The sequence below is a fragment of the Staurois parvus genome, unplaced genomic scaffold, assembly GCF_062004578.1.
Source record: "Staurois parvus isolate SC_StPar_1 unplaced genomic scaffold, SC_StPar_1.0 ptg000512l, whole genome shotgun sequence".
NCBI lineage: Eukaryota > Metazoa > Chordata > Amphibia > Anura > Ranidae > Staurois > Staurois parvus.
In genome coordinates this window covers 850,360-866,438 of record NW_028318308.1, presented here as the reverse complement: position 1 = coordinate 866,438, position 16,079 = coordinate 850,360, and the positions used below count along the sequence as shown (strand labels likewise).

The 16,079-nt window shown below is 44.3% G+C and overlaps 1 protein-coding gene across 1 annotated transcript in view; it reads left to right on the top strand.

Moving 5' to 3' along the window:
- The window catches only part of LOC149451881 (phospholipid scramblase 1-like), a 50,319-nt gene extending 36,982 nt beyond the window's left edge, over positions 1-13,337 (top strand). Inside the window, exons 6-7 of the mRNA XM_089690057.1 lie at positions 4,545-4,673; positions 11,071-13,337. Of these exons, the coding sequence (XP_089546183.1) occupies positions 4,545-4,673; positions 11,071-11,127 (186 nt within the window). The 3' untranslated portion in view covers positions 11,128-13,337. The remainder of the gene's footprint in view (positions 1-4,544; positions 4,674-11,070) is intronic.
- The last annotated feature ends 2,742 nt before the right edge of the window (positions 13,338-16,079 follow it).

The window sequence follows — 16,079 nt, the reverse complement described above, 5'->3', positions numbered from 1 at the left end:
TCTCCTTCCCAATTGTATACAGTGTACCCGACTGTCATCCCCTCCATCCACTGCCATCTCCTTCCATATTGTATCTAGTGTACTCAACTGTCATCACCTCCATCCACCGCCATCTCCTGCCCTATTGTATCTAGTGTACTCAACTGTCATCACCTCCATCCACCGCCATCTCCTTCCATATTGTATCTAGTGTACTCAACTATCATCACCTCCATCCACCGCCATCTCCTTCCATATTGTATCTAGTGTACCCTACTGTCATCACCTCCATCCACTGCCATCCCCTGCCCTATTGTATCTAGTGTACCCAACTGTCATCACCTCCATCCACCGCCATCTCTTCCATATTGTATCTAGTGTACCCGACTGTCATCACCTCCATCCACTGCCATCTCCTGCCCTATTGTATCTAGTGTACCCAACTCTCATCACCTCCATCCACCGCCATCTCCTTCCATATTGTATCTAGTGTACCCAACTGTCATCACCTCCATCCACTGCCATCCCCTGCCCTATTGTATCTAGTGTACCCAACTGTCATCACCTCCATCCACCGCCATCTCTTCCATATTGTATCTAGTGTACCCGACTGTCATCACCTCCATCCACCGCCATCTCCTTCCCTATTGTATCTAGTGTACCCAACTGTCATCACCTCCATCCACCGCCATCTCCTTCCATATTTGTATCTAGTGTACCCAACTGTCATCACCTCCATCCCCCGCCATCTCCTTCCCTATTGTATCTAGTGTACCCGACTGTCATCCCCTCCATCCATTGCCATCCCCTGCCCTATTGTATCTAGTGTACCCAACTGTCATCACCTCCATCCACCGCCATCTCTTCCATATTGTATCTAGTGTACCCGACTGTCATCACCTCCATCCACCGCCATCTCCTTCCATATTGTATCTAGTGTACCCGACTGTCATCACCTCCACTGCCATCTCCTTCCCTATTGTATCTAGTGTACCCGACTGTCATCACCTCCATCCACCGCCATCTCCTTCCCTATTGTATCTAGTGTACTCAACTATCATCACCTCCATCCAACAACTTCTCCTTCCATATTGTATCTAGTGTACCCAACTGTCATCACCTCCATCCACCGCCATCTCCTTCCATATTGTATCTAGTGTACCCAACTGTCATCACCTCCATCCCCCGCCATCTCCTTCCCTATTGTATCTAGTGTACCCGACTGTCATCCCCTCCATCCACTGCCATCCCCTGCCCTATTGTATCTAGTGTACCCAACTGTCATCACCTCCATCCACCGCCATCTCTTCCATATTGTATCTAGTGTACCCGACTGTCATCACCTCCATCCACCGCCATCTCCTTCCCTATTGTATCTAGTGTACCCGACTGTCATCACCTCCACTGCCATCTCCTTCCCTATTGTATCTAGTGTACCCGACTGTCATCACCTCCATCCACCGCCATCTCCTTCCCTATTGTATCTAGTGTACCCGACTGTCATGACCTCCACTGCCATCTCCTTCCCTATTGTATCTAGTGTACCTGACTGTCATCACCTCCATCCACCGCCATCTCCTTCCATATTGTATCTAGTGTACCCAACTGTCATCACCTCCATCCACTGCCATCCCCTGCCCTATTGTATCTAGTGTACCCAACTGTCATCCCCTTCATCCACCGCCATCTCCTTCCATATTGTATGTAGTGTAACCAACTGTCATCACCTCCATCCACCGCCATCTCCTTCCCAATTGTATCTAGTGTACTCAACTGTCATCACTTCCATCTACCGCCATCTCCTTCCCTCTTGTATCTAGTGTACTCAACTGTCATCACCTCCATCCACTGCCATCTCCTTCCATATTGTATCTAGTGTACCCGACTGTCATCACCTCCATCCACTGCCATCTCCTTCCCAACTGTATCTAGTGTACTCAACTGTCATCACTTCCATCTACCGCCATCTCCTTCCCTATTGTATCTAGTGTACCCGACTGTCATCACCTCCATCCAATGCCATCTCCTTCCCTATTGTATCTAGTGTACCCGACTGTCATCACCTCCATCCACTGCCATCTCCTGCCCTATTGTATCTTGTGTACCCAACTCTCATCACCTCCATCCACCGCCATCTCCTTCCATATTGTATCTAGTGTACCCAACTGTCATCACCTCCATCCACTGCCATCCCCTGCCCTATTGTATCTAGTGTACCCAACTGTCATCACCTCCATCCACCGCCATCTCTTCCATATTGTATCTAGTGTACCCGACTGTCATCACCTCCATCCACCGCCATCTCCTTCCCTATTGTATCTAGTGTACTCAACTATCATCACCTACATCCAACAACTTCTCCTTCCATATTGTATCTAGTGTACCCAACTGTCATCACCTCCATCCACCGCCATCTCCTTCCATATTGTATCTAGTGTACCCAACTGTCATCACCTCCATCCCCCGCCATCTCCTTCCCTATTGTATCTAGTGTACCCGACTGTCATCCCCTCCATCCACTGCCATCCCCTGCCCTATTGTATCTAGTGTACCCAACTGTCATCACCTCCATCCACCGCCATCTCTTTCATATTGTATCTAGTGTACCCGACTGTCATCACCTCCATCCACCGCCATCTCCTTCCCTATTGTATCTAGTGTACCCGACTGTCATCACCTCCACTGCCATCTCCTTCCCTATTGTATCTAGTTTACCCGACTGTCATCACCTCCATCCACCGCCATCTCCTTCCCTATTGTATCTAGTGTACCCAACTGTCATCACCTCCATCCACCGCCATCTCCTTCCCTATTGTATCTAGTGTACCCGACTGTCATCACCTCCATCCACCACCATCTCCTTCCCTATTGTATGTAGTGTACCCAACTGTCATCACCTCCATCCACCGCCATCTCCTTCCCTATTGTATCTAGTGTACACGACTGTCATCACCTCCACTGCCATCTCCTTCCCTATTGTATCTAGTGTACCTGGCTGTCATCACCTCCATCCACCGCCATCTCCTTCCATATTGTATCTAGTGTACCCAACTGTCATCAGTTCCATCCACTGCCATCTCTTTCCCTATTGTATCTAGTGTACCCAACTGTCATCACCTCCATCCACTGCCATCCCCTGCCCTATTGTATCTAGTGTACCCAACTGTCATCCCCTCCATCCACCGCCATCTCCTTCCCTATTGTATCTAGTGTAACCAACTGTCATCACCTCCATCCACCGCCATCTCCTTCCCAATTGTATCTAGTGTACTCAACTGTCATCACTTCCATCTACCGCCATCTCCTTCCCTATTGTATCTAGTGTACTCAACTGTCATCACCTCCATCCAACAACTTCTCCTTCCATATTGTATCTAGTGTACCCGACTGTCATCACCTCCATCCACTGCCATCTCCTTCCCAATTGTATCTAGTGTACTCAACTGTCATCACTTCCATCTACCGCCATCTCCTTCCCTATTGTATCTAGTGTACTCAACTGTCATCACCTCCATCCAACAACTTCTCCTTCCCTATTGTATCTAGTGTACCCAACTGTCATCACCTCCATCTACTGCCATCTCCTTCCCTATTGTATCTAGTGTAACCAACTGTCATCACCTCCATACACCGCCATCTCCTTCCCAATTGTATCTAGTGTACCCGACTGTCATCAACTCCATCCAACAACTTCTCCTTCCATATTGTATCTAGTGTACCCAACTGTCATCACCTCCATCCACCACCATCTCCTTCCCAATTGTATCTAGTGTACTCAACTGTCATCACCTCCATCCAACAACGTCTCCTTCCATATTGTATCTAGTGTACCCAACTGTCATCACCTCCATCCACCGCCATCTCCTTCCCTATTGTATCTAGTGTACCCAACTGTCATCACCTCCATCCACCGCCATCTCCTTCCCTACTGTATCTAGTGTACCCAACTGTCATCACCTCCATCTACTGCCATCTCCTTCCCTATTGTATCTAGTGTACCCGACTGTCATCACCTCCATCCACCGCCATCTCCTTCCATATTGTATCTAGTGTACCCAACTGTCATCAGTTCCATCCACTGCCATCTTCTTCCATATTGTATCCAGTGTACCCAACTGTCATCACCTCCATCCACTGCCACCCCCTGACCTATTGTATCTAGTGTACCCAACTGTCATCACCTCCATCCACCGCCATCTCTTTCCATTTTTTATCTAGTGTACCCGACTGTCATCACCTCCATCCACCGCCATCTCCTTCCATATTTTATCTAGTGTACCCAACTGTCATCACCTCCATCCACCGCCATCTCCTTCCCTATTGTATCTAGTGTACCCGACTGTCATCACCTCCATCCACCGCCATCTCCTTCTCTTCATCGAGTGTACCCAACTGAAATCATCTCAGGCTATTGCATAAAACATTGGAATTTAGAGATAAAAAATAACAGTTATTGTTGGCTATTTTTTAGATGGGTGTTTTTCTGATAGTCCTTATTTTTTTGTATTTTTTTTTATCTGCTGGGATTTCTGTCTCTGACATCTCTGTGACTCTTTTCCCGAAAGGTGAAATCTCCGGATGAACAGCATGTGGTGGGGATGATAACAAGTGAGGGAAGTCAATACACGGTCACATTTCCAATGGACCTGGAGGTGACGATGAAAGCTATGATACTGGCCTCCTGCTTCTACCTGGTAAGGACATCTCTATTCTTCTCTTTACAGCTCTGTTCCATTCACTGTATCAGCTATTATTATTATTATTATTATTACTACGAGTTTATATAGCGCCAAAGGGTTTGCTCAGCGCTGTACAATAGGGGGGGACAATACATGGCACAGTACAACAAAGACAGACAGCGTACGAGGGGTAAGAGGGCCCTACTCTTCCGAGCTTACAATCTAGGAGGGAGGGGGTAAAGGTACAGTAGGAAGTGGCTGGGGGGGATGAAGTGGTAGGAGGAATGAGGGAGGATGGCCGTTAGGTGAGGGTGGGGTAGGCTTCCCTGAAGAGATGGGTTTTGAGGGAGCGCCTGAATGTGAATAGAGAAGGCGACAGTCTGATGGATTGGGGCAGTGAGTTCCAGAGGATGGGGGAGGACCTGGAGAAGTCCTGCAGTCGTGCATGGGAGGAGGAGACCAGGGAGCAGGATAGAAGGAGGTCCTGTGAGGAGCGAAGGGTACGGGTAGGGTGGTACCTGGTGACCAGATTGGTGAGGTAGTCAGGGGCAGTGTTGTGAACGGCTTTGTAGGTCAGGGTAAGGAGTTTAAATTTGATGCGTTGGGCAATCGGGAGCCAGTGGAGGGAGAGGCAGAGGGGGGTGGCAGAGGTGGAGCGGGTGGTAAGGTGGATGAGTCTGGCAGCTGAGTTCAGGATGGTCTGGAGCGGGGAGAGCCTGCACTTGGGTAGGCCAGTGAGGAGGGAGTTGCAGTAGTCAAGGCGTGAGATGATGAGGGAGTGTACTAGAAATTTGGTGGTGTCTGGGGTGAGGAAGGAGCGGATCTTGGCAAAGCTAAAGAGGATCTTGGCAAAGCTAAAGAGGGCAAATACCAATGTATGAACATGTTATTCCTCTGTCCTCCGATGTATTGCATGGAATGTGAGTTAGAGTGGTGATGGGTCCAATGAAGCTCCTTGGGATGATACTGGATCACCATTATTCAATAAGTGAGGTAAATGTAGCTGAGATAATGTGTTTGTTTATTAAATATGGCAAGTGGTGTTTAAAAAGGAGATGAGTGGCTACTGGATTGGTCATCTACCACTTGATACGCCTTAAAGGGATCTGCAAAACTATAACTAATTGTGCCAAGGACAACCCGTGTTTTTTCCTGTTCATGCTGGATATAGTTACATAGTTACATTACAGTCAGTCTGGCTGAAAAAAGACAAATGTCCATCCAGTTCAACCATTACCATTTTCGATATTTGAAGTGAAGTTTACTTTACCACACCATACACGCTATAATAGCCAAAATGTTCAGCTAATTTGTTGTAGACACATAAGCAGTTGCATACCTTTACAGTAACAGAATGAGCAATACTTAGGCCTGTAGTCAATGGCTTCTGTATGCTACTAGTTCACTCATAAATGGAGAGTTCATCTACACTACCTTCTGACACTTTGTGAACATGGTTCCCATGCTCTACCACTGACTGTTCATTACACAATCTCTTAGTTTCCAAATATTCCACCCAGAACACAGTTCTCTAAAACTCCCCCCCCTCCACACAAACACACACACTGTCCCCTCCTGAGCAAGGGCTGCTTGTCCTCCTACTGTTCCTTCCACACCATGAATCTCCTGCCCATCCTTCCTACCTTCCTGAAAAAGGATCTTCTGTGCCCTCAAGGATCCTTCCAAGATATTTGTCTCCTGCCCATCCACTCTGCTGCGAAGAACATGGTTATCTTGCACATTCAGCTCACCCTCCAGAATACTGGTTGCCTATCCTTCCACTGCTTCATCCAGAACATGCAACTTAGACTCTCTCAATCTCCCTTCCAAAAGACGGTTCACTTGCCCTCCCACTAGCTCTTTCATCAGACAGATCTCTTTCCCATCCTACTACATCCTTCCTCTTTACGGAACACTGGTTTTCTGGCCATCTGTACTCCCTTCCAGAACATGGGTCTCCTGCTGACCATCACTGACCAGGGGTCAGAAAATGAGTGGCTAATAGACAAGGTGCCAATGATAAAATCAATGTGTGTTTTTGCCCTTATTTAGACTTGATCTATCTATTCAGTCGTATCCGACCCTTGGCGATTGCACGGACCGTCACTCATAAGCAACTTTTTTCATGAATACTCTTAGCAATTATTTTTACAGGGTAGGTTGCCAGGTCTTTCCCCAACCCCCACTATGCAGGAGATCCCACATGGCCAGGGATGAAACTAGGACAATTTAGACAGGAGCCAATTAACCTACCAGCATGTCTTTGGAGTGTGGGAGGAAACCCACGCAAGCACAGGGAGAACATGCAATCTCCGTGTAGGAGGCGCCATGGTCATGAATCGAACCCATGACCCATGACCCATTACTGCAAAGCAGATGTACTAACCATTAAGCCACTGTGACGCCGTTATTTGGACTAGACTATTCCAAACAACAACCTAAAATACCTTAAATATACAGTATAATATGTCGCACATTATGAGTTCATTATTATACGGTAGACAAATGTCTGGTAGCCCGGTTACTCTCTGAGCTCCAAGGGTAGGGTCCTACACTGTAAAATGAAGCACAGTAAAGTTGTGCTCAAAAGTCTCCCTCCCCTGGCAGAAATGCTGACATTTTGGCATTGATATTGAAAATCTGACTGATCATGCCAAAAAAAACATCTTTTATTTAAGGATAGTGATGGTACGAAGCCATTTATTATCACATCGTTGTTCGGCTGCTTTTTAAATCCTAATGATAACAGAAATCCCCCCAAATGGCCCAGATCAATAGTTTCCCTCCCCCCGGAATGTTTGGCCTTGGTACAGACACACAAGGTGACACGCGCAGGGTACAATGGCAATTAAAGGTTTGTTTCTCCACATCTGTGGCTTTTTAAATTGCAATTAGTGTCAGTGTATAAATAGTCAGTGAGTATGTTAGGTCTCACGTGGATGCACTGAGCAGGCTAGATACTGAGGCATGGGGAGCAGAAAAGACATGTCAGAAGACCTGCGTAACAAGGTAATGGAACTTTATAAGGATGGGAAAGGATATTAAAAAAGATATCCAAAGCCTCAAATATTCCAGTCAGTACTGTTCAATCACTTATTAAGTGGATAGTTTGGGGACCTCTTGACACCAAGCCAAGGTCAGGTAGACAATGAAAGATTGCAGCCACAACTGCCAGAAGAATTGTTCGGGATACAAAGAAACACCCCACAGGTAACCTCAGGAGAAACACAGGCTGCTCAGGAAAGACGGTGTGATTGTTTTTTTTTCAGGAGCACAGTACAACAATACTTGAACAAAAAATTAGCTGCATGGTCAAGTTGCCAAACAAAAGCCTTTACCGTGCCAATGCCACAAAAAAGCCCGGTTACAATATGCCAGACAATACCTTGACACACCTCTCCAGGCTTTCTTGTGGCATTGTTGCAGTAAAGGCTTCTTTTTGGCAACTTGACCATGCAGCTCATTTTTGTTCAAGTTTTGTCGTATTGTGCTCCTTCAAAACAACCACGTTGTCTTTTTCCTGTATTTCTCCTGGGTTACCTGTGGGGTTTTCTTTGTATCCTGAATAATTATTTTGGCAGTTTTGGCTGAGCACTCTATTACCGATCTGAGAGACCCAGGCAGTGCTGTGAGATATTGGGGAGGGGGGGTGCCTATGTTCCATCTTTTAGAAAGTCATTATTTTTGTCTGTACTCCCACCCTAGATATACATGCTGACATTTGCACATGTTTGCTGCCAAGTTTAGTAAGGTCATTCTGGTCAACGGCGTTCCTCATATAGAAAGGGATGTCATCACACACACACATACTAACAAGGTGTTAATGGCCAGTTCATTCTCTGCTACCATATGAGGGCTTTGTATTGGATGAGACAAGATCGGGCGCATTCAGGGTGATGTGGCCGTGGGCGGCTAAGTGCGCTTAGACCAAAAAGATATTGTAACCCCTCCGCGTAGCAATTCAACCAATAGTGAACATGTGAAGTAAATAATAAAACCATGAATATAATGACAACTCTTGTAACTGTCCCAAAATAGAGTAATAAAAAATTCCAAAGAGGGTAAAAAAAAAATAAATCCCCCAAAAAATAGAAAAAAAATAAATAAAAATATATAAAAAATAAATGTGACTGATCTTCACCACGTGCTCATAACCGTGAAGTGTAGATGACTCCCTCACCAGATCCTTTGGCCCCAGTTATGGTGGTCAAATGCGCCTTTGATTATATAGGGAGCCACCCTTTCTTGTTGGATTCTCCATTTTTCTCCCTCTAGATCTCCATGGATTATAGCCAGATATAAGGGATTCCAATAGGTTTTCCAGTAATATACTTTAGGTTTTAGATATTCCTCCCATGGGAATGCAGGCGGCCAATGAATGAATCAGACAAGTTCGCCCAGAAAGTGTAATTAAGTCACTTCCGGGTCCAGGAATAGCTAAGTGCAAGCGAGGCTTGAAGTGCAAAGCAGCCGCCTTTAAAAACATACAGTGCAGGAAATGTGTATTTGCTCCCCTGCTGATGCTGAATGTTCGCCCCTCACACAGAAATGATCGGTCTAACAATGGAATGTTCGCCCCTCACACAGAAATGATCGGTCTAACAATGGAATGTTCGGTGTAACACTGAGAGACAGAATACAACAACAAATTCAGCAGAAATGCGTCTAACAAATGATGACGGATCTGCATGTTCATGAGAGAAAGAAGGATTTGATCCCCTATCATTCAGCAGGATTTCTGGCTCCCAGGTGTCTCTCATACAGGTAACAAGCTGAGATTAGAAGCAGTCTCTTAAAGGGAGTGCTGCTAATCTCATTGTGTTACCTGTATAAAAGACACCTGTCCACAGGAGCCATCAAACCATCAGATTCCAAACTCTCCACCATGGCAAAGACCAAAGAGCTGTCCAAGGATGTCAGGGACAAGATGGTAGACCTACACAAGGCTGGACTGGGCTACCAAACTATGGCCAAGCAGCTTGGTGAGAAGGTGACAACAGTTGGTGCAATCATTCGCAAATGGAAGAAACACAAAACAAGTGTCAGTCTCCCTAGGTCTGGTGCACCATGCAAGATCTCACCTCGTGGAGTGTCAATGATCATGAGAACAGTGAGGAATCATCCCAGAACTACACGTGAGGATCTTGTCAATGATCTTCAGGCAGCTGGGACCACAGTCACCAAGAAAACAATTGGTGTCACACTACGCCGACAAGGACTGAAATCCTGCAGTGCCCGCAAGGTCCCTCTGCTCAAAAAAGCACATGTCCAGGCCCGTCTGAAGTCTGCCACTGAACATCTGAATGATGCAGAGGAGGACTGGTGGGAAGTGTTGTGGTCAGAGGAGACCAAAATCCAGCTCTTTGGCATCAACTCAACTCGCTGTGTTTGGAGGAGGAGGAATGCTGCCTATGACCCCAAGAACACCATCCCAACTGTGAAACATGGTGGTGGAAACATTGTCGGATTCATTCATTGGCCGGCTGCATTCCCATGGGAGGAATATCTAAAACCAACTCAAAGTATATTACTGGAAAATCTATTGGAATCCCGTATATCTGGCTATAACCGATGGAGATTTAGAGGGAGAAAATGGAGAATCCAACAAGAAAGGGTGGTTCCCTATATAACCAAAGGCGCATTTGACCATTATAACTGGGGCCAAAGGATCTGGTAAGTGAGTCCTCTACACTTCACGGTTATGAACACTCTTATCTGATCTTCGAAGCCAAGCAGGGTCAGACTTAAGCAGTACCTGGATGGGGGACCACCTGGGAATACCAGATCCTGTAGGCTAAAGTTTTGGCATGGACAAAAATTGAGATAACCCTCAGGTGGTACTAATCTTGTACTTATTGCACTCTATGAAGTTTATTGTTTGGGCAAATGTAGCGCCTAGCTATTTATATTTTATTTGTATGTTGTAAGTGTTAATCACACTTAATTAGGGGCAGCTTCACTTAGAATAGAACAACACTGAGACAAGATTTGTCTGGGGTCACTACAGTTGGCCAAAGTTTTAGGGGCTTTACACTATATAGAGTGATTAGTTATAGGGATTATTGTACTGTATTATGATTTTGGTATATATATATATATATATATATAGCCAGTATTGAAATAATCTTCATCACAAGCAGGCATTGCGATCCTAATAGAGATATCAGCCCACCAGAGCCAGTTTTGGTGGAATCCTCATCACCTTTGGACATCCCATTCCTCATAGAGATACCAGCCCACCAGAGACAGTATTGAAATGATCTTCATCACAAGCAGGCATTGCAATCCTTATATATATATATATATATATATATATATATATATATATATAGTGCCTACCTATTCTATCTTTATTTCTTTGTATTGGATGAACCTCACATAATGACTGGAATTGTGCTTGTGTCTACTACAGGATTGCATGATTCAGAACAAACGGAGACAAGTGGCAACCCGTCCAAGCAGAGACTAGGCAGATGTTGACGTTTCGTGATGTGAACCGGGTTTTTCATGTCATGACTACAGGTGCACATGCTGAGTGGCCAGAAAATACAAAACCCCACTCAGTACCATGTTGGAAAATCTTCGTCTCCAGTAACAGATGCCATCCCTGAAGTTACTCAATGATGGTCCTTTGGAGGACCTCTCTCATCATAAGCGGGCATTTAATTCTTAACAGAGATATCAGCCCACCAGAGCCAGTTTTGGTGGAATCTTCATGACCTGTGGACATCCCATTCCTCATAGAGATGTCAGCCCACCAGAGCCAGTATTGAAATAATCTTCATCACAAGCAGGCATTGCAATCCTAATAGAGATACCAGCCCACCAGAGCCAGTTTTGGTGGAATCCTCATCACCTGTGGACATCCCTTTACTCATAAAGATACCAGCCCACCAGAGCCAGTTTTGGTGGAATCCTCATCACCTGTGGACATCCCTTTACTCATAAAGATACCAGCCCACCAGAGACAGTTTTGGTGGAATCCTCATCACCTGTGGACATCCCTTTACTCATAAAGATACCAGCCCACCAGAGACAGTTTTGGTGGAATCCTCATCACCTGTGGACATCCCTTTACTCATAAAGATACCAGCCCACCAGAGACAGTTTTGGTGGAATCCTCATCACCTGTGGACATCCCTTTACTCATAAAGATACCAGCCCACCAGAGCCAGTTTTGGTGGAATCCTCATCACCTGTGGACATCCCTTTACTCATAAAGATACCAGCCCACCAGAGACAGTTTTGGTGGAATCCTCATCACAAGCAGATATGTCTTACCTAACTACTTAATAGGATTACCAGCCCACCAGATCCAGTCTTGAAGGAATCTTCAACATAAATGGAATCCCATTTGTAATAAAGATACCAGCCCATCAGTGACAGTCTTTTGGGTCCCCTCATCACAATCAGACATATACTTCTTTTTTTCTTTTTTTTTTTAAAGAAATATTTATTGGATTTTTGTCAATTCCAAAGTATGCTTGCATAGATATGACATCAGTATAAACATCTTATAACTGTTACAATAGAAGGAATAAAATGCAAACAATCAAATGAGAATCGAGGCAATAAATGATTCAAACAGAGATGGGGGGAAGGTGAGAATGATATTAAAGAAAAGATAGAGAAGTAAGAGAAAGGAAAGATTAAGAAGGCAAGTAGAAAGATCTAGAGACCGGAACCTCAGACAGTTTGTACTCGGGAATGACTAGAAGAACATCAAAGCTTTTCCCGAGAGGAGGGACCAAAATCATATACATAGCATTAAGTAGTAGGCATATGCGAGCGCACATATAAAAGGTCAGCCGCTATGCACCAAGGTAACCAGATAAACCTCAAATAACTTTTGTTTATTTATATTAAATGTATTTACAGTATATATATATTTTTTTTATTATGTATTATGTTTTATCACTACCTCATAATTATATATTAATTGTTCTATACATTTTGTGTCTCATATGCTAGATATTTATGACTTTTAATATAAGTATGACTTTTATTAGGGCACATTATTATCTGTTGACTAACTGTATTTTTCTATATGTGAAGAGACTGTGTGTTTTTTTTCCGTGGAACATAAACGCATTGGGACACATAATCTATATCCTTCTTTATTGGGGTTTTTCTTATCTTTTATTACCTTTTAATATCTATATTAGCATTGAAACTTTGACCCTGTTCTTAAATATGACTGTTTTTAATTCTTTCCCCGGAATATTAATGCTGACGCTCACAGCTGTCATTACATTGTACTATGACCGATAAAGATCCATGGAAAAATGGCGCCCGCTTAGCCGTGCGTGCGCACTAAGTCTGGTCTCTCTAAAGATGGCGCCTGTGGAATGCGCATGCTCCATCGTCTATATATACTGACAGCGCACGGCTTGGCGTTATTGGTGTTTCCCTCAGACGATGTGCGAGTGTACGAAACGCGTAAGAAGGAGCCAATAATGCCGTGACGTCACGTCGCCGGAGCTCCGGCGGCCATATTTGAGTGAGGACGGTTAGTCCTATTGGATATTTTCACAAAGCTATTGATTACATTACCTGGATGCTTTTACTTTGATGATTTACCTGGATGCTTTTACTTTGATGATTTACCTGGATGCTTTTACTTTGATGATTTACCTGGATGCTTTTATACATTCAATTAAATTACCATTAATTACTACACTAGGGGTACATCTCTGCTTTAACTCCCCTGGGGAGCATTGATTTTCAGACAACCCAGTATCCAGTTTCCAGAGAGGGAGCTTCCTGTACACCTTGTGAGCTGCACCCATCCATCCCTTAAGGGGAACTCTGGTATCCTCCTGATCATCATTTAAAGTCCCAGGATTCATACACCCTGTGAGGGATTCAACCCCATTTCTGTCCTATCTCAGATGACCTTGATGACATCAGGATTTATTATACAAACGTGTATTTTATTATGCGGTCCGGTGAGTGCGCATTTCTTCTATACCTGATTGCACAAGCACCGATTTAAGGAGAACGCAGGATTCCCATGAGCACCTTTAGTCACTTTATGAACATTTCTCATGATTTTATCCTCTTCTTATTTACTGGTACCTTTTTATTTGATCCTAATATTTTTAGCGCTGCACGTTTTTTATACATATACATAGCATTATCACATCATTAAGACCATATTGTATCAGACCGAGTAAGCGTGTAGCAAACACAAACTCAGGGAAGCGGTATGAGACAGCCATATGGACACCCTATGTACAGTAGCCCTATGTCTAACAACCAGGCCTAAGGCATTTAAATGATAGAGCAGACTATTTTTTTATCATGTCAGAAGGTCGGAATGGTCGGAGGTGGGAAAGGTTCTGACTATATATTTTTGCCATTTATGGTTGAAGGTATCTTTAGAGCAAGAGCCAGAGACCTGAAGATCCAGTTTTTCTTTATGAAGAAAGCTGTTTGGATCCTGTTTTATATCTGCTATAGTTGGTGGGTGTGATGAAGTCCATTTCTTTAGAATGGCTCTCCTGGCAGACATGAGGCAGCTTGTCAACCATGATTTGTGCCTTTGGGTAAGTGCAAATTGTCGACTAGAAGACTGGTCAGTGGAGTAGTCCAGGTTCCTGAAAATGAGATGAAGAGGGTTCTGAGATGGCTGGAGACCTATATTCGTCTCGACTAAGTTTTCCACTTGGGACCAGAACATAGATATGGCAGAGCATGACCATAACCTATGCAGGAGAGAAGGCTTGTTGAGGTTACAAAGTGGACAGATTTGGTTGGACTTGGGGAAACTGTAAGGCCTATATGCCCGATGTACAATTTTAAGCTGTTCTTGCCAGAATTTGCTCAATACAAACGAGCAGGTGTTATTTAGACCTGCAATTATTTGATCCACTGTGAATGCATTCTGGAAGTCCTACACCCAAGAAGTCGTGGACGTGGATTCCAGAGGCTTGCTAAAATGTAAGTTAAGTGGAGTAGACATCTGATATCTTAAATTGCCGGCATGACAGAAGAGTATCGATTAATGAGGTACGGAATCTGAGAGATTTATCCGGGGCAAAGTGTTTAACAAAGTTCATAACTTGGAGAACGTAGATGAAGTGGTGAGAGGGTAGATTATTCTGTGACATGATTTGTGAGAAAGGCAACAGAGAACCAGAGGATACATCAAAAAATTGCACACAATTTTCAAGGCCATGGGACATCCACGTAGCGTAGGCCGCGTATTGCTGTGACTGAGGAAAGGAGGGATTTTTATGTATCGGAAGATACCGGGAAATCCATGGGGACACTTCTAGCTTGCATCTGGTTTCTCTCCAATCTATCAATGTGTCCTGTACCAATAAATTATGTTTTAGATGAGGAGGGAGAGAACTGACATTGCAATGGAGCAGTGCCTGTAAGCTATATAGGTGTACCATATCAGTCTCCAGATCATAGTTAGAATATCTAGACACCCAGACCAGCCAGTCCAGACATACTCTTAGTAAACATGAAAGTTTGCAGACTCTGACGTTGGTCAGTTCCGATCCCCCCTAACTCCTCGGGAGAATGAGCTTGTGTAAAGCTATACGGGGACGACATCCCTGCCTTAGGAAATTGGATATCGTCCTGTTCAGTTTCAAGATGTCTCCATGACGTAACAGAAAGGGTATCGTTTGGAGGGGATAGAGAAGCTTGGGGAAACTGACCATCTTAAACAAATGAGATCTCCCAAAGAGTGATAGAGGCAAGGCCCTCCACATGTCTAACTCTCCCATGACTCTCCCATGACTTTGCCTATTACTGGTGTAAAGTTTAAGTGATATAGTGAGGAAGGAAGTTTCCCTATCTTGATGCCCAAGTATGTTATGTGGTCCTTGGCTAAGGCGAAAATTGAGTTCAGCATCCAGGTGGGAGGCCGAGCATGATAAAGAGGGAGGATTTCACTTCTTGAAAAATGTATACGTAATCCTGAACAGTGTTTAAAGGTGGAGAATATTTCATAAGTGTGAGGAATGTCTGAGCTTGGGTTGGAAGTGTAAGGAAAAATGGAGCAGCCATTTTAGATATAAATATGAAATACATTGGTATTGAATTAGATGGCCTAACAACCTATTTATTTTTCTGGACTGTATGAGAAAAACCAGTTTCACACCTCATGCCCTCTCCTGTTGGCTCAACATCTGGCACTTCACTCCTGCTTCCAGTTCCACAGCATTCTCACCACCTATTGACTACAAGATTGTTGTCACAGCCTTTGAGGACCTGTCAAACTTGATGGACATTTACATGTGGACAAATAATCACACCTCAGAAGTTTCTCCAAAAACACAGATGGCTCTTGACAGAAAGACCAGATAGTCAGGTACCACCCATTGGAAAAGCATATAAATTGTATTAGAGGGCCCTAGTTAGATAGAGCATTACTTTGAATCCAACACCATGTATTGTTCTGCT